Here is a 25,647-nt window from a genome sequence, read left to right as displayed (position 1 = left end):
AAATCTAGAGACCCCTGTAAACCAGTTTTGACCACTGGCAGTCATGCCCAGCACTGGTGAGACTGACCGACCACCTTGCTCATGATCTACTTCAACATCCTAAGACTGATCTCATAGTTTGGAAACATTGACGAATACTGGGTTTTACTCTGTGTTTACTATTTGATTAAACCCTTGTTTCATTTCTTTCTTTCTCTTCTCTTGAAAGTCCCCTGGAAGTGTTATTTGGTGCCTGACAGATGATCACAACATACATCAACCTCTTTCAGCTTTGAAAATTCTCTGATACGTTCTGAATGTCTTTCTTTGTCTTGGCTGGCAGTCCTCTGCACACATCATCATGTCTTTTCATGTCTTTGCAAAATGTTTGCAAAGGCATTTTGGTCGACTTTGAGGTGTTCAAGTCTAAGTTAAAATGAAAGGGAGTGTGTTGGCTAAGAATGGAGCCCAGTTTCCGTCAGCAGCCACCATCAATGCATGCTGACTCCCACTGTTGATCAAGGGCACTGCATTAGACTGGCTTGTTGCAAATGGCAAGGACCTGTTGACATCAAATATAAGATGCTTTCCATTTCAGAAATGTAAACATGTGAGAAAGATGGAGCTTATTATCAGGGAAATATTTAAATATTTCATTTTCAACATGAGGAAGGTCTATTTTCATTGCTTCTGTGAGCGCTTCTCAAAGGAAGATGAACCTTAATTGTATATGGCAAACTGTGTATAGCAAACTGTATGTAGAAACTTGTATCAGCAAATTTCATCTTTGAAAAGTGCAGGGAATAGAGTCACGAACCTCAGATGGAAGAGGGAAGGATGGCAGGTAGCTTGAGAGCGAGATGGCTGCAGGAAAGACCAAGTATTTTTTCCCCCCTTTCTCCTTTTGCGGTTTCACCATACTTCTTGTATTTATGGGTGGGTTTTTCTGTTTTGTTAGAGGTGTTTTTTTTTTTTTTTTTTTTGCTTTGCTTTATTACTGTCCTCATCTTTCTGTTGTCTGGCCAATGAACAGATGCCAAATCTTACAGTAATTCATGAAGTGTATCTCTAACTGATGTGAAAGCACAAGAATTAATTGTTTTGGGGTTTTTTTTGATGTTTCCCACCCTGGACTGCCCATCTTTGTCTCTGGTGTAGCACTTTAAGGGTGGGTCCCTTATCTGCCCAGTCAGGAGGGTACTGGCTGCTTCTCAACCTCGTGTCCTCCCGTCCCTCTGTTAGACTTGTGTAGGAAGTAAGTTGAAGATTTACAAGTCTCTGGCCTGAGAGCCTTGGATTTAAAGCCTTGGCATTGTTTTCATCTTTTTAATTACTTAGTTATTGAATTTTTGGCTGTGCCCGGTCTTCATTGCTATGGTTGAGCTTTCTCTAGTTGTGGTGAGCGGGGGCTACCCTTTGTTGGGGTGCTCTGGCCTTCTCATTGCACTGGCTTCTCTTGTTACCAAGCATGGGCTCTAGAGTGTGTGGGCTTCAGTACTTGTGGCGCATAGCTCGAGTTGCCCCTTGGCGTGTGGAATCTTCCTGGACTAGAGATTGAACCAATGTCCCCTGAATTGGCAGGCGAATTCTTTAACACTGGACCACCTGTTTTCATCTTTTTTTAATGAAATATTCCAATACCATTCCAAAGATTCTTTATCATGTTTCACATGTAATTTTTTTTTGGTGCTGTTGTTAAATTTATATCTTTTCATTACTCTTCATTTCAAAATTTCTGGCCTCTTCTTATGCCATGGTTAATCTTTTTGTATCTTTTATGTCTATCAAATTTGTGAGTTGAACATCACATTTGGTATTTGACCTACTGATAATTGATCTAAACTTTGATTTCCTAACACCTAACCCTCATGATACTGAGAAGGCAATGGCAGCCCACTGCGTACTCTTGCCTGGAAAATCCCAAGGACAGAAGAGCCTGGTAGGCTGCAGTCCATGGGGTCACTAGGAGTCGGACACGACTGAGCAACTTCACTTTCACTTTTCACTTTCATGCATTGGAGAAGGAAATGGCAACCCACTCCAGTGTTCTTGCCTGGAGAATCCCAGGGATGGTGGAGCCTGATGGGCTGCCGTCTGTGGGCTCGCACAGAGTCGGACACGACTGAAGCGACTTAGTAGCAGCAGCAGCAGCAGCAGCAGCAGCAACCCTCATGATAGTGGTCTCAGAGAATAGTTTTAATAGAAACTGGCCCCTCCCATTGTATCCTGTCTGTATTTGACAGAGCACCTCCACATGATTTCACTTAACCTCAGTGCAGGTGAGATGGAAGTTCTGGGTTCAGGTAACAAGTACGCAATAGAGCTGGGGATAGAATGCAAGTTTGGATACTCCTAGCACAAGGATTTTGTTTTGTTTTGACTAATACTACTTTGTCCCTTTCACTAAACGTTTTGGAAAATTTGTATTGATAACAAATATTTTCACATCTCCTTCTAACTGGACAGTTTTCCTAAGTTCTGGTCCTGCTGCCAAATGCTGCTTTAAGGCTTTGAGATGTATGCTAGACATTAGGAAGGAGGGAGGGGTGTTTTGTCAGTCCCTTGTAACTTCACTCCTAAAGACTTTGCTTGCCTAACAGCACAGGCTGGCTTTAACCTGCAAGTCAGCCCGAGCACAGTTGGCCAGTTGGATTTACATATGTGTGGTATCCCTTCACATTCCTGGTGCTTAGTACCAGTTCTTAGTCCTCCTGGTTTTGTAAGGTGCTGTTCCTGAGAAGATGAGATGCTGGATTTCTGGACAGACTTTCTTCTTACGTCAATAAAATGTTTCCTAAAAGTCTCTGTTGTTGGACTTGGAGCAGCTGAAGCCAGCAGTCAGCTCCAGGTGCAGCCGCATGGGGTCTGTGCTTTGTCCTGGGTGCGGGGACCCTAACAAGCTTTCTGCTACAGCATTGCGAGCTCTGTCATGTGGTTTACTGAGAGCAGATCAAAACCATCCCTTTTCTTTTCTCCAAAGTCTGGGAGCCTCTGGTGGGGCAAGTACTTGGGATTCCTACAGCGACCATTTCACCATTGAAACGTGCAAGGAGACAGACATGCTGAACTACCTCATCGAGTGTTTTGACCGAGTTGGAATAGAGGAAAAAAAAGCACCAAAGGTAATATGAAATAGATTCACTTAAAACCCACAAAAGCTGGGTATATATTGGATAAATAATTGTTTTCTAAGCCCCTAATTAGATTGACTTATTCAATCAGTACAGTGCTTACTGAGCATCTCATAGGTCGGGCACTACAGTAGAAGCTGGGCTGGATTAATGAACCAAACAGATGAAGATCCCAGCGCTTCTGGAGCTCATGTCCTAGTGGAGGGAAGACGTGACAGGGCCAAATGCTACTATCACCAATGACTTAACACTATGATAACTTCTCATAGTCTGTTGTAATCATAATAAAACATTTATAGAGTTCCTGTCAACCATCACACACTTTGCTAGGTCTCCATGGACTTAGGTTTTCACAGTTGTTCATTAGGCTGGTGTAATATTATTTTTTTTTCATTGCACTTCAAAGGGATCTAATACATAACTACTGTTGGTCTTCCCTAAAAGTGAAGCAGCATAAAGTGAACTTTGAAAAAGAGGGGGATACCTGTAATTGTCCAGAGTCACATAAATTGAGAAGCTGGTTTAAACTCAGAAAGCTACACTTTTTCTACTGTTTCATTCTGAATGAATATCTCATTTCAATCCTGTTTCATTTTCATTCTTTTTTTTCTTTAAATTTTCAGTGACATATAGCGGCTCAGACATTTACAGATTCTGTCTATAATCCTGGAGACCCAGGTTCAAGCCCTGGGTGGGGAGGATCCCCTAGAGGAGGGCATGGCAACCCACTCCAGTATTCTTGCCTGGAGAATCCCTATGGACAGAGGAGCCTGGTGGGCTATAGTCCATGGAGTCACAGAGTTGGATGCGACTGAGCACCTAACACTTTCACTTTCATAGTTGATTTACAATGTTGTGTTAGTTTCAGGTGTACAGCAAAGTGAACCAGTTATACATACACGTATATCCACTCTTTTTTGATTCTTTTCCCATGTAAGTCATTACAGAGTATTATGTAGAGTTCCCTGTGCTATACAGTAGGTCCTTACTACTATCTATTTTACGTATGGTGTGTATATGTCAATCCCAGTCTCCCAGTTTATCTCCCCTCCTTCCTCATTCATTTCTAGTTCTGGTTTTCCATTAGAAATTAATCCAGTTCTCTACATGTTAGTTCATATTTGTGAAGGGCCTCTTGCAGTTTTTTGCGCTTAACCTTAGCAAAAGCAAAGAGAGTGGGCTTGTTTTTGTAATCCCTGCATGGTCACCTCAAGCCTCTGCTTCTTCTCTAACTGTAGGTTTTAGCAGAGGCAGTATGCTTGGATGATGCAGTTAATCTAGTTTGTTCATCATCAATAAAGGAAGAGAAGAAGATGCCTTTTCCTGCACGTCCATCTCTTCTGACTCTCTTGTCAGTTCTCAACTGCGTGGGATTATTTTGTTTGTCTTTGTAGTCCTCACCCCGACCTGTCTTTGCAGATGTGCAGCCAGCCAGCAGTCAGCCAGCTTCTGAGCAACATCCGCTCACAGTGCATATCCCACACTGCATTAGTACTCCAGGGGTCCCTCACACAGCCAAGGTATGAGCAACCAGTGCGTGCTTGCTGTTTGCAGGGAGAGGGCCTCTCCTGTGGACCCAGGCTGTCCAGCCGTGGTGCACCACATTGCCTAGCTCACTTCCTCATCTGGGAAATGAGCGGTTGACGAGATGGTCTCTGAGGTCCCTTTGTTTCTCTAAGATACTATGAAAATAAAACATTTCGTGTGCTTTATTGAGAACTCACTTAGTTTAAAAGCAGCTGCTTGAAAGCAGTACAGATACCTGGAAAAAAAGTACAGAGCCTCACTTTCCATGTGTCATACAATCAAGTTCTGTTATCCAGCAATAAAGAATGGTGGTGGAATAGGTAATATAGGGATCACCCACAATGTCCTACATTATTAATTTTTGTTTGGAGGATCCCATAAAGTTTCAAGTTTAATAAAAGAGTATTTCTGTATTTCATTTCTCTTATGAAAAATATCTGAAGGAAAATTGGCAAAGTTGCAGTATTTATTCATTCTGGATCACCTTGTATTATTTTCTGTATCATAACCATTTTTGAAATGTGTCAGAAAAAAGGAAAAAAGATACACATGTACTAAAAACACTATCTCCATGGTTAGAGTTAATAAGAGCTTAAGAAAGTCTTCAGCTACTGCTAATCTTCCCCCCCCCCCCCAATTGGATGAAGCATAAATAAATAAAAGAGACATACAGTACTTTGGTTTTTCTAGTGCTTTATTCTTAAAGGGATGTTTGGAGAAAAAGATGCATTCTTTGAAACTTTCTATAACTTCTCACTGAAGAGTCCACAACGTTATTGTTTTAACAGTAAGAAGGGTGATCTTTTGCCTCAGCTATTGACTATTGTGTGGCCTGTTTGGGAGATCTGAAGCTTGACCTGTGATTGTCAGCCGCATGGCATTTTGTGTGTCCTGTAGTTACTGGGTGATGAGTTGATTCATCAGAGCCCTTGACCTTCTGGATCCGCAGGTCCCTGCAGCAGCCGTCCTTCCTCGTGCCGTACATGTTGTGTAGGAACCTCCCATATGGCTTCATCCAGGAGCTGGTGAGAACTACTCACCAGGATGAAGAAGTGTTCAAGCAGGTAGGTTTTGTGTATTCACTATTGAAACATTTGGCTTAGAAGCTTTTCTGCCAAGGTAGATTTCTAGAGACACCGTATATTGAAATTTTGGGTTCCAGAATTTGAACATATACACGTTATTTGCTCAGAAAGTGCTCCCGCGGTTCCTGCCTTGAGATCAGATTGACAGCTGCATTGTCCAAATCATGTGTCCATTTCAACTCATCAGTCAAGCATCAAGATATTTTAAACACAGTCTGTGCTAAGTGCTTTAGGAAATTAGAAGAAATATAAGGTCCTATCTCTGATTTCAAGCTTTTAAAACACTACCAAGAGATAGTATAAGACATGATGTGCTGAAGTAGTGTTAAAAATTAATTCTCTGAATTTACAAAAAAGATTAATATTAAATAAATCAGAGGCCTAGCTGATTTAGCTGATTAGCTCAGCGGCCATCCACATGTCACATAGAATGTCTTATTGTTATTGGACTGGGAATGATATCTCAGATCTTACGGATTACTTCATTCATTAAGTATCCATATGTTTTTTGGTATCCCACTGTGTAAAGTCAAGTGGAAATGAAGATATGCAATATTTAATAATAAAGCTTTAATAATAATAATAGCTAATAAACTTAGTCTCAAAGGTTTCTTCCCTGGTGGCTTAGCTGGTAAAGAATCCTCCTGTAATGCGTGAGACCTGGATTGGGACTATCCCTTGGAGAAGGGAGCAGCTCACCCACTCCAGTATTCTGGCCTGGAGAATTCCATGGACTCCATGGGGTCGCAAAGAGTCGGACATGACTGAGCGACTTTCACTTCACTTCACTTCAGTAAACTTAGTCTCAAAGGTTTTTTCCAAGGTGCAACTTTGGCATGAATGTTGATTACGGGCCTGTGGCCTGTGTTGTAAAGTAAGCACTTTGCCATAGCAACTTGCACAGAGCTGTTTCCCTTGATGAAAGGGTGTTTATGACTTTCTTACAGTTTACTGTTTGGTGATTTTTTTTTTTGCTTCTAGAAGGAATAAGAGAGACAATAGCTATAAACGATATGATTCTTTTTTGCCTTTTTTTATACCTAATATTATTTGTAACTATTCATCTTAAAGCCTTTGAATTCTAAGGAAGTTTGTTTTCAAAATACTAGTAAAAGAAGAATCCAGCAGTGAAATTCCTAGTCGGTGTTGCATGCTCCGTATTTGGAATTTATCACCTGCAGATGCAACTTAGTGACTGAACAACAACATCTTAGATGATGGTCTTACTGACTTATAGGAATATTTCAGGCATTATAATGAGATTTCCTCCTCTAGAAAGTTAAGAGAACTCTTGATGAAAATACATAGCTGTATTGGAACGTTTAAGTGCTGCATTATGCTTTATGTGTAATATGCATAAATTAGAATACTTTTACTTGAAAAGACATCATTTGAAGAATCCAGAGTAGCTATAACTGGTAGCCCAGGGATCAACTAAAAGAGGTACCTTATGCTATTTTATTCATAAAGAAACTTACATAGAAGCTATGAAATGACCTCTTTTTTTTTAGTTGAGGTGAAATTCACATAATATAAAGTCAACCATTAAAGTGCCCCATTCTGTGGCATTTAGTACCTTCTCAGTGTTATGCAGTCACCGCACACCTGTTTATTTTTAACCACAGAATTCTGATCTCTTGTCTTGTCTTCTCTGTCACCATTTGTTTTTCCTCCAGGATGACTCCAGCGGAGTTGCTGACCTGAAAAACAGCATTTTACCTTTTTGTCTTGAGATTGTGGTAGATCTGAGTTATTAAATCTTTGGATTGAAATTTCATTCTGCCTTTAATGTTTGAGATGTTCACAGATAAACATAAATAAACAGTAGCTAGAATTTAGAATTGGTGATGAACACTTGGAGCATTTTTTATCAGTGCTGGGAGGTATTTATTTGAAAATAGAATTACTTAAAATAGTTAAGTCACACAGACATTCTGTTTGATATTTGAAAAAATATTATGTTTAGTAATATTTTGTCTGGTAGTTGTAAATTGAGCCCAAGTTTTACTTAATAGCATTCCTGGGGAAAAAAAGAGATTTTTTTCTAGATGATCGATAGTGAAATTTATTTTTGGTGATTCGAGAACTATTGTTTGGTTTTTTCCTTTATTTCTTTGGTATTTCCCACCCCTCCACCTCAGCATTACGTGTCCATTTTTAGCTCACTTAGGAAAGCACATTGCTTCTACCCTGATTGTTTGAGTTGCAAGAACTAGAGTGTCGATCTCCAAGAGATGTGTTGCTATCTCAAGACACTTTGTAACACAGGGCACCTTTTTTAATACTGTGCTTCTTAAATGACACAGGTGCTCCAGACAACGGAATGAAATTGGTAGGAAAGAGCATTTTTCAAGTTTTTCTGGTTGCTTTTTAGAACACTCACTTTTTTGGTTCCTTGATATTCAGACTGTCAGCTGTTGTTTACAACATTTTCAGCTTAATGTTATTGTGAATCCAGATCAGCTCCCTGCGTGTGCTGCTCAGTGAGTGTACTGTGAAATTTAAAGACGGGCTGTGCTGAGCAGATTCTGTAGGGTGTCCCTGTGCCCTCGTATTAATGATGAACTTAAACATTCAGATTTCAGTGCCCTTACATTCCGACATCAGGTTACTGTATCAGTTACACCTTTTATGGAATTAAGGCATTCTAATACAGTTTTCTTTTTTAATTTCAACATTTACCAACCATGTTTTTATTCTACATAATTAAAGTTGAGATAATAGCCATTGTTGGTCTGTTTTTCTTGTTCTCTTCATAATAAACAAGGAAAGGTGGAAAGAATTAAATGTAGATATGGGGATAGCAACAAAAAAATTCTTAAAATGTTGACAGAGTTGAGAAAATGCTGGAACATTGAGTCCAGTTTCTTTATAGGCTGTAGATGCTTGGTAATTGGAAACATATGCGTTGCTGAGATGTGCAGCGTTTAGTTGATTGGAGCAAGGAGCCCTGCAGAGTCCTACAGCAAACTCCAAATTTGTGAGTTTCTATTAAATCATGGGGAGTCTTGTCAGAGGTTTAGGGTTCACCAAAACCTGTTTCTTCTGGAGGATTCAGCTGTATTACTTTAAGCTCAGGCTTGCAAAAAGACAAAACACCACCCTGTGGCTGGACTCTAGGCTCCTTTCTATGCAAAACAGCCTTTCTTTGGGGAAGCTGTGCAAATGCCTGGACTTGCAGATTTGGTACTTTATTTGACATGCATTTTCTTAAACTTATATTTATAATTTTTTTTTTTTTTCTTTTTGTCTTGTAGATCTTTATCCCCATTTTACAAGGCCTGGCTCTTGCTGCCAAAGAGTGCTCCCTCGATAGTGACTACTTTAAATACCCCCTCATGGTAAAACTTTGTTCTTTTTCTTGTAAGCCATTCAGTTGATGTTTTTCTTCCAAATGATTTTAATGTACACTTCTCTTCCAGGTCCACAATCAACCTTGTTTTCAAATGTAAAATGTGAAAGCATTGTATTGGCCATGCATAGTGTTTGCTGGGCAATGAGATGCATCTGTAAAGACAGTTAGCAGCATGGTACCTATTGGACCATCGGAGTCCTAGACAGGAGTCAGTGCTACAGGCATTTGAATGTACTTCACCTTACTCTGTAGCTTACGAAGACAGTAATCATTGGTGATACCCTTCTGATTGTCCTAGCAATGAGCATAATGTATTTGGGATGAAATTTTGCTAATTAGGACCAAAGAAAGGAACTAAGACAAATGCAACTGAAAAGAGTTAAACTAAGAAAAGAAATACAATTTTATATTTATGTACAGAAAATCACTGAGTGATTTCTCTTGTTCATCTTCCCTATTTTCTGAGGCTGTGCACTTCCTTTCAGACTTTACTTGAAAAACCCAGATCTTCTCAGCTCCTGCAGACACTTAGAGCAAGCGTAAATTGTGGACAGAACTTGCGGCTGGATTCTCACCAAGGGTCTCCACTGTCATGAAAACATTACCACCAGAAAGAAAATAAGAGGCTCTTTTCTTCTCTGAATTCACTTCTTTAAAATTTTGTGAGAAAAGTACTTTGAAGCCTTACTGAATAATTTTCATTCTGAAAGTATGAAGGAAAAATATCAAAACATGAAATCAGTTAACTCTGGGAATAAATACAACCTTGTATAAATTAAGGCCTTGTTTAAATTAATGTGTTTTGCTGCTTCTGTTCCTTTTACTCATTCTACTGACTTGATTTCATCTTGCCATTAATCCGTTGCTTCATGAGGGCCCCCACGGTGCCAGCCAGGGGACACAGGAGCCCATGAGACAAGGCGCCTTTCCACACAGTGCTCAGTTCAGTCGTTCAGTCGTGTCCGACTCTGCGACCCCGTGGACTGCAGAATGCCAGGCTTCCCTGTCCATCATCAACTCCCTGAGCTTGCTCAAACTTATGTCCATCGAGTCAGTGATGCCATCCAACCATCTTATCCTCTGTTGGCCCCTTCTCCTGCCTTCAATCTTTCCCAGCATCGGGGTCTTTTCCACTGATTCAGCTCTTCACATCAGGTGGCCAAAGTAGTGGAGTTTCAGCTTCAGCATCAGTCTTTCCGATGAATATTCAGGACTCATTTCCTTTAAGATTGACTGGTTTGATCTTGCAGTCCAAGGGACTCTCAAGAGAGTCTTCTCCAGCACCACATTTCAAAAGTGCTCATTATCTACTATAAAAATCAAGACCACGGCAACACAATCAGATATTACACCAAGGTCAATGTGAACATAGAAGTGTATTTCTCTATTTCAGAAAATCAAACCTGAGCTAAGAGGCTAAACATTAAACACAGAGCTGGGTAAATAGAAAGTGAGGCAGGAAGTCGTGGTCTGAAAAATAATTTTGAATGAATTTATGTCAGTGTTCTTCCCACTGCACATGTTACTCAGGTTCCCACGAAATTCTATGAGTCCTCATACATTGTTCTGTCTGTGGCACATAAAAGGAAGTAGAATCATCTGATGATTTGAGTTCAGTGACGAAATCTTTCAGTTCACATGAATTATCACTGTGTTATGTAAATGTTCCCTCCTGGAATTGTTGGCTTATCTGTTGTGGTTTGAATTAGCTTAATGTTTCAGTGCGGAGCTTTTAGTGTCAGATATCAACAAAATGTTCTTCTGGGTCGAAAGACAAAAGCCTCCATTATGACAGACAATAGTTTTATTTTGTGCCATTATTGGTGCTTGTGCAGCAGGAGAGAAAGGGCAGTAATCTGAGGCAGGAAGAGGAAGACCCTTGGAGCGAGAATCAGAAAGAATCGTGGTCATTATCCTCTAGGTCAGTGGATCCCAGCTTTGCCGTACCTTGGAATCACCTGGGTATCTTTTTAAAAATACCTCTACCTGGCTCTCAAGCATTGTGATTTGGTTCTTTGGAGGTGTAGTGAGGGTATGGGCTGGCATTGGCCTTTCAGAGGTTTCCCAGGTGATCCTAACAGTGCAGCTGAAGTTGGGAACCTGGCTCCGGGCAAGGTGAACATTTCTCTCTCAGAGATATGTCCGTGCCTGCATGCACTGACTCAGAAGCTTCCAGCGGTGGTTTTAGCAGCTTTCATAAAAACGTCCAAATCACAGAGGGAATTAAGATTCACTGTTAAAATGGTTTTAGTAAGCTGCTTTTATGTGCCTAAAAACTATTTTTCCTGATTCTCTAACATGAGAATGATCAGGTCCCCAAAGGAAAATGCTGAGGTTCTCAAAAAACCAGGGATCTTGAAATCAAAGAATACTTTCAACTATATTGTGGATCCGGTAACTTATTAAATTTTAATTGTTTACAACCCTGTTTAATACTGGCAGGACTAGCCATCTAGTGTTTATGACACATATCTTTTTGATATAGAAAGATGTTAAATAAACCATTTAAGAATATACTCATTTATCTCTATGTGTATATGTTAAAAAATATGTCTGGAAAGCTGGTAGCCAAAATAATAGAGGTTATCTCTGAGGGTAAAGTTCATGAGTGATTTTTAGTTTCATTTTTTAACTTCGTTTATCTGAAGTTTTTTTTTTTTTAACAACATGCATGTATTTATGCATCAGAAAAGCACCAAAGATATTAGTACTTTGTTGGGAATGCATACATATTTATAGCAGCATTAAAGCTATGTCTTGATACACACGGCAGTCAGTTTAGGATGAAATACACTTAAATGACCTTTTCTGATCTTGTCTCTAGGCTTTAGGTGAGCTCTGTGAAACCAAGTTTGGAAAGACACACCCTGTGTGCAATTTGGTAAGCGCCACCCCGATGGGCTTGCATATTTTCAGTGAACACATAGCATAGAAGAGATTCCTTAAGTAATGGTATCTGAAAAATATCTCTTGAGGGACGTGAGATGTGGATATGAGTCATCCATGTGGGTGACTCTCAACTGTTACATTGTTGTCACATGCATTATTTCCTGGGCTGACATTATTTACTTTCTTTTGTGATTTTTTAGGGGGGTAAGTATTGTGTAGCTAGAATAACACATCCTATTAGAAACATTTCCTTGAGTCCTTTGAACAATGGTTCTTTTGAATGATATCAAAGTATATCTTGAAACACAGAAATGAGAAGGATATCTTGTAGGGACTTCCCTGGGGGTCCAGTGGTTAAGAATCCTCCTGTCAATGCAGGGACACAGGTTCAACCCCTGGTTGGGGAACTAGGATCCCACATGCCATGGGGTCAAAACAAACAAAAGAAATGGTGTCTTGTAAACATGTAGAGGGTTTTCCTCCATCTGAAATGAGAAAAAATGGATTGGGATCCTAACATATCTGTGACCCTTGTGTTTTCGGAGGTCACATGCCAGCCATTTTGCCAGTGGCTAAGAACCACTGAACAGGCTGGCTGCTTGGAACTCCATTTGTCTCTAGTTTACCTCCCTTGCTGATTTCGTGGCCTCTTGTTTTCCTTCTAGGTTGCTTCTTTGCCGTTGTGGTTGCCTAAGTCTTTAAGCCCTGGCTCTGGGCGGGAGCTGCAGAGACTCTCATACTTGGGGGCTTTCTTCAGCTTCTCCGTCTTTGCAGAAGATGATGTAAGTACAGCAGCCTTTTGCACCTTGCTGCTCTTATGTTCAGATTCCTTCCCAAATGTATATCATACGTGGATTGGATTTCTGCTTTCTCTTTGCAGGCGAAAGTAGTGGAAAAATATTTCTCAGGGCCCGCCATTACCCTGGAAAACACTCGAGTGGTGAGCCAGTCGCTGCAGCATTACTTGGAGCTGGGAAGGGTAGGTGTTCAGAAAATGAATCCAAAAGATGAATATGTTTCAGTTCTGGAAGTTAAAAGCAGCACAAAAAAATAAAAAATAAAAAATAAAAGCAGCACAGTTAGAGGGTAATTGCAGTGTAATTCAGGTAATTTGTTCCTATACTGGAAAGGAAATAGCAGAGACTATTTTATTAAAACTGCAACTGCTTCCCTCCTCCACTCCACATTCTGCTTTCATGCCGATCTTCTGGACACAGTAGAATGTGGACTTTCCTTATGTTCTTGTAGTCAAGTTCTTTACAATGAGTGGATGTGGGCGAGGAGAAAAGTGGGAAGGAGTTTAGCTTTCCTCGAAGTCAGAAAGGAATCGTCTTTTAAACAAAGTTTTCATTTTTTTTCCTTTCCTTATAAAATGAATTTCAGCAAGAGCTTTTCAAGATCCTTCATAGTATCTTGTTAAATGGTGAAACCCGTGAGGCCGCTCTTAGTTACATGGCAGCTGTCGTCAATGCCAATATGAAGAAAGCACAGATGCAGGTAAGATTCCTAAAGACTGCTTTTATTTATTTGTTAAATTCATTCATCTAACTCATTCAGTTCCCACCCAGCCTTGTTCTAGGGAATGGAGGTACAGAGAGACAAGCTTCCTGCCTTCGTGGAGCTTATGTTCTATAGGGTCAATGAATAGACATGTAAATATTATCATTTCAGACTGTCGTGGAATCTATGAAGCCAATAAAGGAAGGTAGAGGACTTGAAAGTACCTATCTGGGCACCAGAAGGAAGGCATGGGAGTGTCTCAGGAGGAGACATTTGATTAAATATCTGGCTGAGAAGCAAGAGCCATCCAGGACTTCTTCCCTGACATCTTAGTGGTTAGACTCCATTCTTGCATTACAGGGGGTACAGGTTCAAACCCTATCCCTGGTTGGGGAACTGAGAGCCCATAAGCTGGAAGTAGTGGCCAAAATATGAAATTAATTTTTTAAAAATCCTGCATGCAGATTAAGTTTTAAAAATAGAAAGATCCAGCCATCCACAAGGCTGAGAAAAGAGCTTTCGAGATTTGTGTGATGCATCAAGGTGGGAATGAATCAACTTTAGAATAAGCACCACTTTCAGGCTTTTGTGACTGAAGGATAGTGAGTAGGAAAGAAGCTGGGGAGTCACGGGCTGGAGGGGCGGGCCGCCGTGCCAAGGAGGACCTCCGGGAAGGAAGCTGTCAAGGCTGCTGCCTGGAGGGTGGGCTGACATAGGACAGGGTGCAGGAGCCAGTCCCAGGAACTGGGTAAGGACCCAGTTCCTGATGAGGGACTGGTGACTGAGACCAAAGTGGAGAAGTTAAAAGGACATCCTTGCTGTCTTATTCATGAGCAACCTGACATTTCTACTCAGAAGGAAAAACAGAGATGAGTGTGGACCTGGTATTAGACCACCTTGATTTCCACTTGGGGCTCCATCATCGTCCAGCAGTGGGACAGTGGTCCTCTGTGCCCCTATTTCCTCGTTGCCAAGTGGGGATAATAATAGTACTGACTCATAGACTTAGTGTATATGAAGCTGTTAGAATTGCACCCAGTGTATCGTGAACACTCCACGGATGTTAACTATCATTATTAGAAGTGTTACATTCATGAAGCAGGATTGCACTAACACTGTCCGCCCGAGAAGCTGTTTGTCTAGTGGTCATGGTGAAACTAGTTCTGATGCTTTTGAGAAGAATAAAGAAGAGAAAGGAAACAACACTTATTGTGTTTCTGTTTGTTGATTTTGAGGATCTTGGGTAAATCATGTAAATTCTCTGACCCTTAGTTTCTTCCTCTTTAAAATGTGAATGATAGTAGCACTCAGTTCTGAGGGCTGTTGTGGAGAGTCAGTGAAAGACAGCCCTTCACATGCAGTTGTGCTGAGTGGTTAGTCACTCAGTCATGTCCGACTCTTGTGACCCCATAGACTATAGCCTGCCAGGCTCGTCTGTCCACAGGATCCTTAACACTCAACAAATCGCACCTACCAGCAGAGCTCTATGACAACGTGGATGTCCCCTCCCTGACTTCAGGATGAAAATCTGCTCTTCTTTCTTGTAAAATTGTGCCAGAATTCCTGTTCATGTCGTGACTTTCGGTACCTTCTGTTTCTCAGACAGACGATAGGTTGGTGTCAACGGACGGATTCATGCTGAATTTCCTTTGGGTGCTGCAGCAACTTAGTACAAAGATCAAGTTAGAGACAGTCGACCCCACGTACATTTTCCACCCAAGGTGTCGGATCACGCTTCCCAACGACGAGACCAGAGTGAATGCAACGATGGAAGACGTGAATGACTGGCTGGCTGAACTTTGTGAGTGATGTGTTCACTGTTAGGTCATGAAAACATCACCCTTCTGTTTTCTTTTAATTAAAAAAAAATAACAATGTAGAATAGATATACACATCCTATATGAGAAGGATCCATTTGGACTCAGCAGCATTCCAGAGTTTGAGTCTGACACCAGCTAGAGCATCCCTGTCACCTGCCAACTCCCCCCAACTGCTAACTCCCTCTTGCCCTTGCTCCTGTTCTCCATTCTTAGAGTCAGTTTTCATTGACTCCTATCCCCCTAAAACTGCTGTTATGGGATTATCAGGAAGAGAACTTTAATATCTTAATAGCAACTCTGCTATTCCATACAAATTACATACAAGGAGACTGAGGTTCCAGAAGGTGCCCAGCTCACCTAGGCTGTCAGCAAATCACAGCTGCTGCTCAAGTGTTCTGAGCTGAGCTTTGGGCTCTCCTTACTGTACCACACTCCCTGATCTGAGCTCTTCCTTCCAGGTGTTTAGTTTGGCTGCAGTTTTTCATACCTGTCAGTAATAAAGGGAGCATGCTCACTCTTTAGGGAAACAGAAATTTAGAAAACAGAAAAGTAGAAATGCGAGAGAAATGGGTATCATATTTTTTTTTTTTTCCGAGACCAATTTACATCTTGTTTATTTGTTACAAGATAAGCTCTCCATGGTGTGAACTATAACTTACTTTTATATACTCAAATTTATGGCTCCCAATAAATAATTGTGGATAAAACTACCATCACAACAATGTGAATACTCCTAATGCTACTGAATTGTGCACTTGAAAATGGTTAAAATGATGCATTTTATGTGTATTATGTATATTTTTCCACAATAAAAAAATTTGTAACACTATCCTTTAAGATTAAGAAAATTCTGTAGCTCTACTGAAACTTAAGCTTCCATTTACCTTTGTGATTTGTTGCCAGATACTGGGTTTGAAAGTGATTCCTGAGTAGAAGGGGAAAAAATCCACCTAAATAAGACCAACACTGGCTTATTTACATAATTTAGTACCATTTTGAGGTTTAACAATGATGTGTTTTTTTAATTTTATATATTTTTAATTGAAGGATAATTGCTTTACAGAATTTTGTTGTTTTCTGTCAAACATCAACAAGAGTCAGCCATAGGTATACATATGACCCCTCCCTCTTGAACCTCTCTCCCATAACAGTGATGTTTGAATAATAGAAATGTTTATATAAAAAACACCAGGAAGACACATCACAAAAGATCATTAGTGTCCATCTGTGTAAACATTTAATCAGATGGAGCAGAGTACATTAAATGCAGCTCACAGGAAATCTATTTTTCTTAAAATAATACTAATTTTTAAAAGTGTCCTGAAACTTCTTGAAAATTCAAGTGTAATTTTGTCTTCTTAATTGCATTCTTCGCTAATACAGTCATGTGATAGATATTATTGCTGGGATTTTGTGCTTTTTCCTAGATGGAGATCAGCCTCCATTTTCTGAGCCGAAATTCCCTACGGAATGCTTCTTTCTCACCCTGCACGCCCACCACCTCTCAATTCTGCCCAGCTGCCGTCGCTACATCCGCAGACTGCGGGCCATCCGGGAGCTCAATAGGTATGTGCATGATGCCATGTCCTGAGGCTGCCTGAGTCACCACTCGTTCTCACAAGCACGCAGTTCCCTTGTAACCAGTAGACTTGAATGTGAGAGGCATGTATGTTACAGTACACCATCTGCCTCTCCTACCACATCCATGGTCCTTGGTTGGCCAGAGTTCTTTACAAGTTAAGTGACCCAGACTTAGATTTCTTAGAGTTCCCAACCCTTGGAATATGGTTGAGACTTCTATGAACTTTTTCTCCTGGGCACCTTATTATCAGAAGACACTTTAAAGGATCTCTTTGGTCCTAGACATACCCTTCTTTCCCAGGACTGTGAAACAGTAATTCTGGTTTCCCTTAATAAACAAGATCATTTACTCATACCAACATTGTAATTCACTTTTTTTTTGCATGTTGTCCTGTGGCATAAGAAGGCCAAAATGACCAGATAGTAGCCTCAATTTCCCATTCATTAACACCATTGTTATTTTCTTAATCTGAGCATTTCTCCTCATGGATCAACACCTGTGAACAAACCAAAGCCACAGGAACAGGAGGCAGACATTTGTTTGAACAGATCATCTGTAATAATAATGGAGCAGCCACTCCCGCCATTTGTTTGGTCCAGGAGTGCTGTAGTAGTAACTGTATCTGCCTTGAATTAAAGTAGAATTAATCACTGACTAATTCTAATCATTACTGGTAGCTTTCTAAGGTTTTTTTTCGCGACACATAATCATGTTGTCTGTAAATGATGACCGTTTCTGTTATGCTGCACATGGGCTTTCTGTAGTTGCAGCTAGTAGAGTCTACTCTGTTGTCGCGTATGGGCTTCTCATTGCAGTGGCTTCTCTTGTTGTGGAGCACAGGCTCTAGGCTCACGGGCTTCAGTGGTTGCAGCTCCTGGACTCTAGAGCACAGGCTCAGTAATTGTGGCTCATGGGCTTAGTTGCTCCCAGGCATGTGGAATCTTCCAGGCTTCCTGGACCAGGGAGCAAACCATGTCCCCTGCATTGACAGGTGGATTCTTATCCTCTGTACCACCAGGGAAGTCCTTTCTTTTCTTTTTCCTTCCTCACTGCCCTGGCTACCAGTTTCTACTACAGCCTTGAGTAGAAATATTGAGAGCTTTCTTGAAATTGTTTATTCAAGTTAATGGGGGAAGTTTTTTGGACATCTTCTGTTACCAGATTAAAGAAATTCCCTTTTATTTTGTGATTTTCTAAAAGTTTTTTGTTCTTAACTGGAGTTGATTTTTATTAAATGCATTTTCCATCTCTGTGAGGAGGTCAGATTTTTTTCCCCCTTTATTTTATTCATGTGGTTGAATTATACCAGTTGGCTTTCTGATATCAAACCAATCTTACATTCTTGGGAAAAAAACTCAACTCTGTTTTATTGCTTTTATATCTCATTGGATATTCAATTGCTAATATTCTTTTTAGGGGTTTTGAGCCTATATTCAAAAAGAAAATTGACCTATGACTTTATTTCTTACTAAGAATTAAATGAAGTCTCTCAGTCATGTCCGACTCTTTGCAACCCCATGGACTGTAGCCCACCAGGCTCCTCTGTCCTTGGAATTCTCTAGGCAAGAATACTGGAGTGGGTTGCCATTTCCTTCTCCAGGGGATCTTCCTGACCCAGGGATCAAACCTGGGTCTCTCACACTGCAGGCAGACTCTTTACCATCTGAGCCACCAGGGGAGCCCAAAAGTGAGTCCTTCTCAAGTTTTTTTATCAACCTTATGCTTGCCACGTAGAATGAATTCTGAAATATTCCCTCTTTTTGTATTTTTTGAGGTGTTTATTGTATAGGAATTATTTCTTTCTTTAATGTTTGGAAGCATTGATGAAGCTATCTGGGCTTAGAGCTTTCTTTGTGGGAAGTCTTCTAAGTTAGGTATTTTATTGTTAATAGATATAAGACTGTATAGATTTTCATGTCATCTTGTGTCAGTTTTCCCGTGGTATCTAAAAGTTTCAAAATGCTTAGGCAATAAGTTGTTCATAGTATCTTGACCTGTGGATTATATAAGGTTTTTTTTAAGTTTCAGATTCCTGGAGTATTTGTTCCTTTATCTCTTGTTATTGATTTCTAGGTAATTTCTGCTGTGTACTTTGTACTTTATTGAGGTCTACTTTGTAGCGAACATTTAAATTAGTAAGAGTTCCATAGAAGAAAAGAACTTGCAGGAATTCCCTGGCAGTTCAGTGGTCAGGATGACTCACTCTCACTGCCAAGGGCCCAGGTTCAATCCCTGGTCTGGTCAGTGAACTAAGATTCCACAGTCAAGAAAATAAAAGTAAAAAGAAGAAAACTCACTTTCTGTGTCATTTGTTGCAGTATTTTACATATATCAAATGAGTCATTTGTTTATATTTTGTTCAAATTTTCCTTATGTCTGCTGCTTTTATCAGCTTATAATATCAGTTATTGAGAGACTTATAAAAATTTCAAACTGTGTTATGTCTGTTCCTTCATCCTGGAATGGATGGTATCCTGTGGTCCCACCATTCTCACCGACTCTGGGAGATACATTTTCAGTGACACCATCTGCCACCTGTACTCCCAGCCTACAGGGGGAGTGAGTGCCTTTCAGAGATGTTGGTGTTTTCCTTACCTGTGTATTTTTCAGTGCTGTGATACAAGAAGTGTCTTCCAGGACATGGTTAGGGCATGTGTGTGTTTTGAGAGGGCGGTTTTCTGAGCTAGTCATATATAGTAAATCTACATTGATAGTCCCATCTTCTTATATTTTTAACTCCTTCCTCTGAATTATCTCAAGGAATTCTTGACAACTTCATTTAGCAGAGGTTACTGTGAATTCTAGGTTTTAGACAACCAGCTGGGCACACAGAGCCCGTCCTGGTTACCCAGAATAAGACTGAATCCAGAGCCTCTGGAAGTTGTATTCATGTCAATGAATTTATCCCCACGTAGGAGTTTGTTAGCATGATGCTCTGTTGCTGATCAAGGATCTTCAGAATCTATTCCCCACTTACTACTGAATTTCTGTTTCTGCCTATGTAGTAAGTAGAATAATAGTGTCCCAAAGATTTTCACTGGGCTTCCCAGGTGGCGCTAGTGGCAAAGAATTTGCCTGCCAATGCAGGAGATGAAAGACACAGATTTGATCCCTGGGTCATAAAGATCCTCTGTAGTAGGAAATGTAAACCTACTCTAGTAGTCTTGTCTGGAAAATCCCATGGACAGAGGAGCCTGTTGGGCTATCGTCCATAGGGTCACAAAGAGTCAGACATGACTGAGTGACTGAGCACACAAAGATGTTTACATCCTGTTCCCCCAGAACCTGAGAATGTGTCACCTTGCATGGTAAAGGAGACTTTTCAGATGTGATTGAATGTAAGATCTTGAGATAGGGAGATTTTCCTGGATTATCTGGGTGGACCCATTATATCACAAGGGTCCTTTTAAGAGGGAGGCAAGGGGGGCAGAGTGAGAAAGGAGATGTGATGACAGAAGCAGACATCAGAGCAGTGTGGGTCCACAAGCCAAAGAATGCAGGCCCCCTCTGGAGGCTGGAAAGAGCAAGGAAACACCCTCCCCTAGGGCCTCCAGAAGTAATGTATGTCTGCTGACCCGCTGGAGATTTCTGGCCTCTGGAATCCTAAGGCTATACTTGTGTTGTCTCAAGCCAGTAAGTTTGTGATAATTTGTTAGAGCAGCAATAGGAAGCTAATATAACATATTGGCAAGTCTTTTTTTTTTCTTCTAACATAACTTTGTAATTGGCCCTTAAGGACAGTGATCTCATTCCAGCTGTGGTGGATCAATGAAGTATGGTGGGGTTGGGACCTTAGGGAAACTGGCATCATCCTGCAGTGTGACCACCTCAGCTACAGTCACCACAGGAGCTGGTGCTGCTCTCAAACAAGGCTCAGGGGACTTAGGTGGGGGTGGGTGCTTGGATTATCCAGAACCCCTCCGTTTGAATTCTTGGAATCCCGGCCTTCCCTCTGACGTTCAGATAAGAGATCCAGTGAGATTATGGATGCAGTCTGTGTTCTAATCTGGTGCTCTGTGTGGACCAGACTCTACTTCTTTATGGTCATCCTGGAGACGCCCTGACTCACTAGCTTTTCCTTGAGGTGAGATCTTAAAACCTGGAACCTGAGTTTCCTCGTGTGAATGCTCCAGTGTCTTCACACATAGCCACTCCATCTTTTCATTCCCAGAAATCAGTCCTGATTGTTCATGCAGCTGTTTTTCCACCAAGAATCTTGGGCTTCCAGTGTAACACCCTCAAATGCTCACTGAATGTTTACCACTTTGAAAGCAGCCCAGTTGAAGAACTAATAATCCCAGAGCCTGTTTTCCTTGAGGGTCTGTTACCTGTAACGTCTTCCTGCCAATAGTCACACAGGTTGTTATGTTAGCTTCTTTTTGTTGCTCCAGCAGATTACCACAACCTTCGTGTGTTAAAATAACAAATAACCCTCTTTCTTAGGGTTTTGGGGATCAGAAGTCCTAAAACTGAGGCTGCGTTCCCTCTGAGGCTTTAGGGAAGAATCTCTTTTTTTCGCCTTGTCTAGCTGCTAGAGACCCCTTGGCCCACAGCCCCTTCCTCCATTTTCACAGGCCACAGTAGCATCTTTAGCCTGCTCCCTCTCTGGACTCTACTTCACTGGTCACCTCTCCTTCTCTTCTCTTCTCTGACTCCCTCTCCTTCTCTTCACTCAGACCCTGTGTTGACATGGGACTTGCCCAGACAATCCAAGATAAGCTCCTCATCTCAAGGTCCAAACCCTTAATCATATTTGCAGGGTTCCTTCTGCCATGTAAGGCAGGTTCATATTCACAGGTCTTTGGGATTAAGCTGTGACATCTTCTTGGTCGTGGTGGTTGAGAAGCTGCGGGGGAGAGAGGGGCAGTAGCACATTACTCTGTCTACCACGTCATGTTCCAGCTGTAGACAAAGGAGTCCACTTTATCTGAGGTTAGCAGAAAGAGGGTTATTAAAGGCTGTTATCTGGTTTATTGAAGAAGGCCTAGAAAAGAGGACTCCCAGAGCTCTCCTTTGAACTGGTCCTGCCAGGAAGCTGCTTCAAAGTTTAGACTTTGCCAGCACTTCAGCCAAAACCCTTCTACACTGTGCTTCCAGAAGACCCATGTGGCTGTCACTTCACTGTATGTACTTCCGCCTCCAATGAGGGCTCACCTCTTGGTAGGAGCTAGGTCATGTGCAGAAGTGCTGGCCACAAGGGAGTCTGGGAAATAAATATACTTTTGAACAATATATCACTGGACTTCCTTGGTGGTACGGTGGATAAGAATCCACCTGCCAATGCAGGGGACAGAGAAAGATTCCATATGCCGTAGAGGAACTAAGCTGGCTTGCCACAGCTACTGAAGCCCACGTGCTCAAGAGCCTGTGCTCCTCAACAAGAGAAGTCACCGAAACGAGAAGTTAGGCACTGCGATTAGAGAGTAGCCCCTGTCACCACAACTAGAGTAAAGCCCGCATGCAGCAAGAAGGCCCAGAGCAACCAAACATTAAAAAAATATATATGTTTCAATGATACAAAAATATATATGTATCATTGTGTAGTTTTCTACACAGTGTTTTGATAGAATGGGTTGAAATGTGGTAAGTGAGCCAGCCTTTAAAATATGCAGAGTATTCCATGATCAGGGAAGGCTTTTCCTCAATGACAGGTGATATTTGAGGAGACACCTGAAGAGAGTGAAGGAGTAAGTCACAGAGATAGCCTTAGAAAAGAACATTCCAGGCAGAGGGAAAAATGCCTAGTCAAGTTGTCTTTTGCTTTGGGTAATTGAATAGGCATAATAATCTTGAATTTTCTGGAGACTTCATTTTCTCCCTCCCAGAAAAACAAACAATATTTCCTTCCAAAAGTAATAATTACTGTATTTCACCAAATCTAAAATGCCATCCGCTTTAAGATATTACATTGGGAACCAATAAAAAAGATGAATGCTGCCAACATAACCATAGCTTCCCCATCGGTTTTGGTGGTGCTTGCGTAGTGGGGGCATGAGAGGGGATGTGTGTCTGAGAGTCAGTGAAATTGTGAAGATGAATAGATACGGTGGATGATGGACCTGTGTGTCTTCTTTCATTTGACTGTTAGTCTTTAATTTCAGAACCGTGGAAGATCTGAAAAATAATGAAAGCCAATGGAAAGACTCCCCACTGGCAACCAGACACCGTGAGATGCTGAAACGCTGCAAAACTCAGCTTAAGGTCTGTATAGTTAACTGGGGTAATTATGGATCAGCCTCACAATAGGAATTTTCCCACCAGAATATGCGCCTTGAATGAACAGTTTAATGTCCTCATTTTTTCCTCATTATTCTTTTCCCTTAGATAAAAATGGTACATTTAAATGCTTGTTGATTGTTTCTGTGTATATTTGAATCTCAGGACTGAAAGTGCATACACGTGTGCCAGTAATGATATGAATTCTTAATGGATTTTATCATCCTGGAACATCATCTCCCTTTCCTTACCTCATGCAAGATGTTCCCCCTCTACTAACCCTGACTCCACACCCAGATACACACACACTCCAGTTTGTCCAGCCACGCATCTTCATGTTTGACACAGTGGATTGTGGTGGTGGTAGTGGAAAGCTATCTTTCCGTTGCCCCTCATTCTTTGTTGAATTGAAAATGATCCATTGTATAGAACCTAACTGTAGACGGGAAGATTTCTGCTTATAAACATGATGGTGGTGGTTTAGTCGATAAGTTGTGTCTGACTCTTGTGACCCCATGGACTGTAGCCCTCCAGGCTCCTCTGTCCATGGGATTCTCCAGGCAAGAATACTGGAGTGGGTTGCCATTTCCTTCTCCAGGGGATCTTCCCGACCCAGGAATTGAACCCAGGTCTCCTGCATTGCAGGCAGATGATTTACCAACTGAGTTGTGAGGGAAGCCCTTATATAAGGAAGCTTATAAACATAGCTAAAAACAAACAATAGCTAAAGTTGTACAGGGAAAGCACAGACAGCAAATGTATTCATTTTTCTGTGCTTATGTTCAGATTACAAAGTTGAATGTTAGCTGGCCGTGTTTTCTGTTGATTAGTAGGATGATATGTAAAAATTTTACCTGACTTGGATTTCTGGTACAAGTTAAAAATTTCACTTTTATTTACTAATGGAGTAGAAACCTGTTTGAGAAGCAGAATAAACCAGGGACTCTTTTCTGGGGTCTATAGAACCCTTAAGCACTCCAGAGAGAGGTTTCAAGAAGTCTGTAAACTGTTGACATTTATATGTAATGTGTGTGCATGTGGATGTTTAAACTCACAGCAATCCTCTCAGATGGGTGTTATACCCTTGGTGGAGGAGCATTTTGCCCAAGATGAACTTAAGTACTGACCTGGAATTTAGATGTGAATATGTCAGGCTCCTTCTCAGTAACCACCACTGTCTTCCAAAGGGTCTCTCTTGTCAAGTTTTTCAAATACGACAGTGATGACTTAGCCTTTTCAGCACTAAACTATGCCCAGTGGTTCGCGTGGCTCACCTTCTTAGAGAAGAGGAAGCTCTTGAAACACAAACAGTGTCTTACAGCCCGTTAGTGCTAATGCTCTGGAAGCCCTAGAGCAGGGGTCCCCAACCTCCAGTATCTAATGCCTACTCTTAGGTGGAGCTGATGTAATAATAAACCTAAAGTGCAAAATAAATGTAATGCACTCGAATCACCCCAAAACCATCCCCACCCCACCACATCCCACTCTGTGGAAAAATTGTCTTCCATGAAACTCGTCCCTGGTGCCCAAAAGGTGGGGGACCGCTTCCCTGGAGCCTAGATTTCCCATCTCCTGGCCCATGCCCTGCCTGTGACCACACATAGGAACTTAGCCACCAGCTAATCTATGAATGGGGACATACCTGCTTCCACAGAAACTGGTACGATGCAAGGCCTGTGCTGATGCTGGCTTGCTTGATGAGAGCTTTCTGAGAAGATGTCTGAACTTCTACGGCCTTCTCATTCAGCTGCTGCTCCGCCTCCTGGACCCTGCCTACCCGGAGTGAGTTGCTCTGTCTTCCTCCCCCAGGCTGTGTTGTCTTTATCGCTCTACAGAGCCGACACCCAAAACCAAGACCTGGGATAATGTAATCAGGAATGCATTTCCAGATTGTGCTTAGATAGACTATGAAATTAGTAATGTTAATAGCTGTTTTCTCTGAAATTAGTTATAGTAGTGAAGGACTGTCAACACTTCTTAGGTTAATTTTGAGAGAGTGCTTTTTGAAAATTGGCTGTAAAAAAAAAAAAAAGAAAATTGGCTGTAAAATCTTTGATAAAAAAGGAAGTCTATGAATTGGAAGTGAAAAGTTGGGATTAACAGGATATCGGGTACCCCCGAGCACTGGGTCCATCCAGATCCCTAGTCAATTCCGAGAATGAACCGAGAACATCGTGGATCTCTTTATCATCACCTGGACAGCTCCTCCAGACAGCCATTTTTGTTTGCTTTGTTACAATTTTATGGTTATTATGAAATCTCCAGATCATCAATGTTGGGGAGGTTGGCCAAAGCCCACTGCAGGAGTGGAAAATAGTATTTAAAGTAAAAATGTCCCTGATGGTAAGAATTGGAATTCTAAACCAGTTCTGCCAGTCCTTAGAATCTGTCCAACTCTTTTGTGACTCCATGGACTGTAGTGCACCAGGCTCCTCTGTCCATGGGATTTCTCAGACAAGAATACTGGAGTGGGTTGCCATTTCCTTCTCAGGGGATCTTCCCGAACCAGGGATCGAACCCAGGTCTCCTGAACTTGCAGATGGGTTCTTTACCACTGAGCCAT

The 25,647-nt window shown here is 41.3% G+C and overlaps 1 protein-coding gene across 2 annotated transcripts in view; it reads left to right on the top strand.

The window, feature by feature from the left end:
• UBE4B (ubiquitination factor E4B) overlaps positions 1-25,647 on the top strand; it is a 122,782-nt gene that overhangs the window by 70,038 nt on the left and 27,097 nt on the right. For both annotated transcript variants that reach the window (XM_027564949.1, XM_027564950.1), the window contains 12 exons: positions 2,960-3,101; positions 4,530-4,630; positions 5,587-5,701; positions 8,980-9,063; positions 11,902-11,958; positions 12,632-12,748; positions 12,847-12,945; positions 13,350-13,463; positions 15,069-15,267; positions 16,714-16,852; positions 22,970-23,069; positions 24,739-24,866. In XM_027564949.1, coding sequence (XP_027420750.1) covers positions 2,960-3,101; positions 4,530-4,630; positions 5,587-5,701; positions 8,980-9,063; positions 11,902-11,958; positions 12,632-12,748; positions 12,847-12,945; positions 13,350-13,463; positions 15,069-15,267; positions 16,714-16,852; positions 22,970-23,069; positions 24,739-24,866 — 1,395 coding nt within the window. The remainder of the gene's footprint in view (positions 1-2,959; positions 3,102-4,529; positions 4,631-5,586; positions 5,702-8,979; positions 9,064-11,901; positions 11,959-12,631; positions 12,749-12,846; positions 12,946-13,349; positions 13,464-15,068; positions 15,268-16,713; positions 16,853-22,969; positions 23,070-24,738; positions 24,867-25,647) is intronic.

This window comes from Bos indicus x Bos taurus, chromosome 16 (genome assembly GCF_003369695.1).
Source record: "Bos indicus x Bos taurus breed Angus x Brahman F1 hybrid chromosome 16, Bos_hybrid_MaternalHap_v2.0, whole genome shotgun sequence".
Taxonomy (NCBI): Eukaryota; Metazoa; Chordata; class Mammalia; order Artiodactyla; family Bovidae; genus Bos; species Bos indicus x Bos taurus.
Note: the sequence above shows the minus strand (reverse complement) of the source record. Positions and strands in the feature narration are given on the sequence as shown.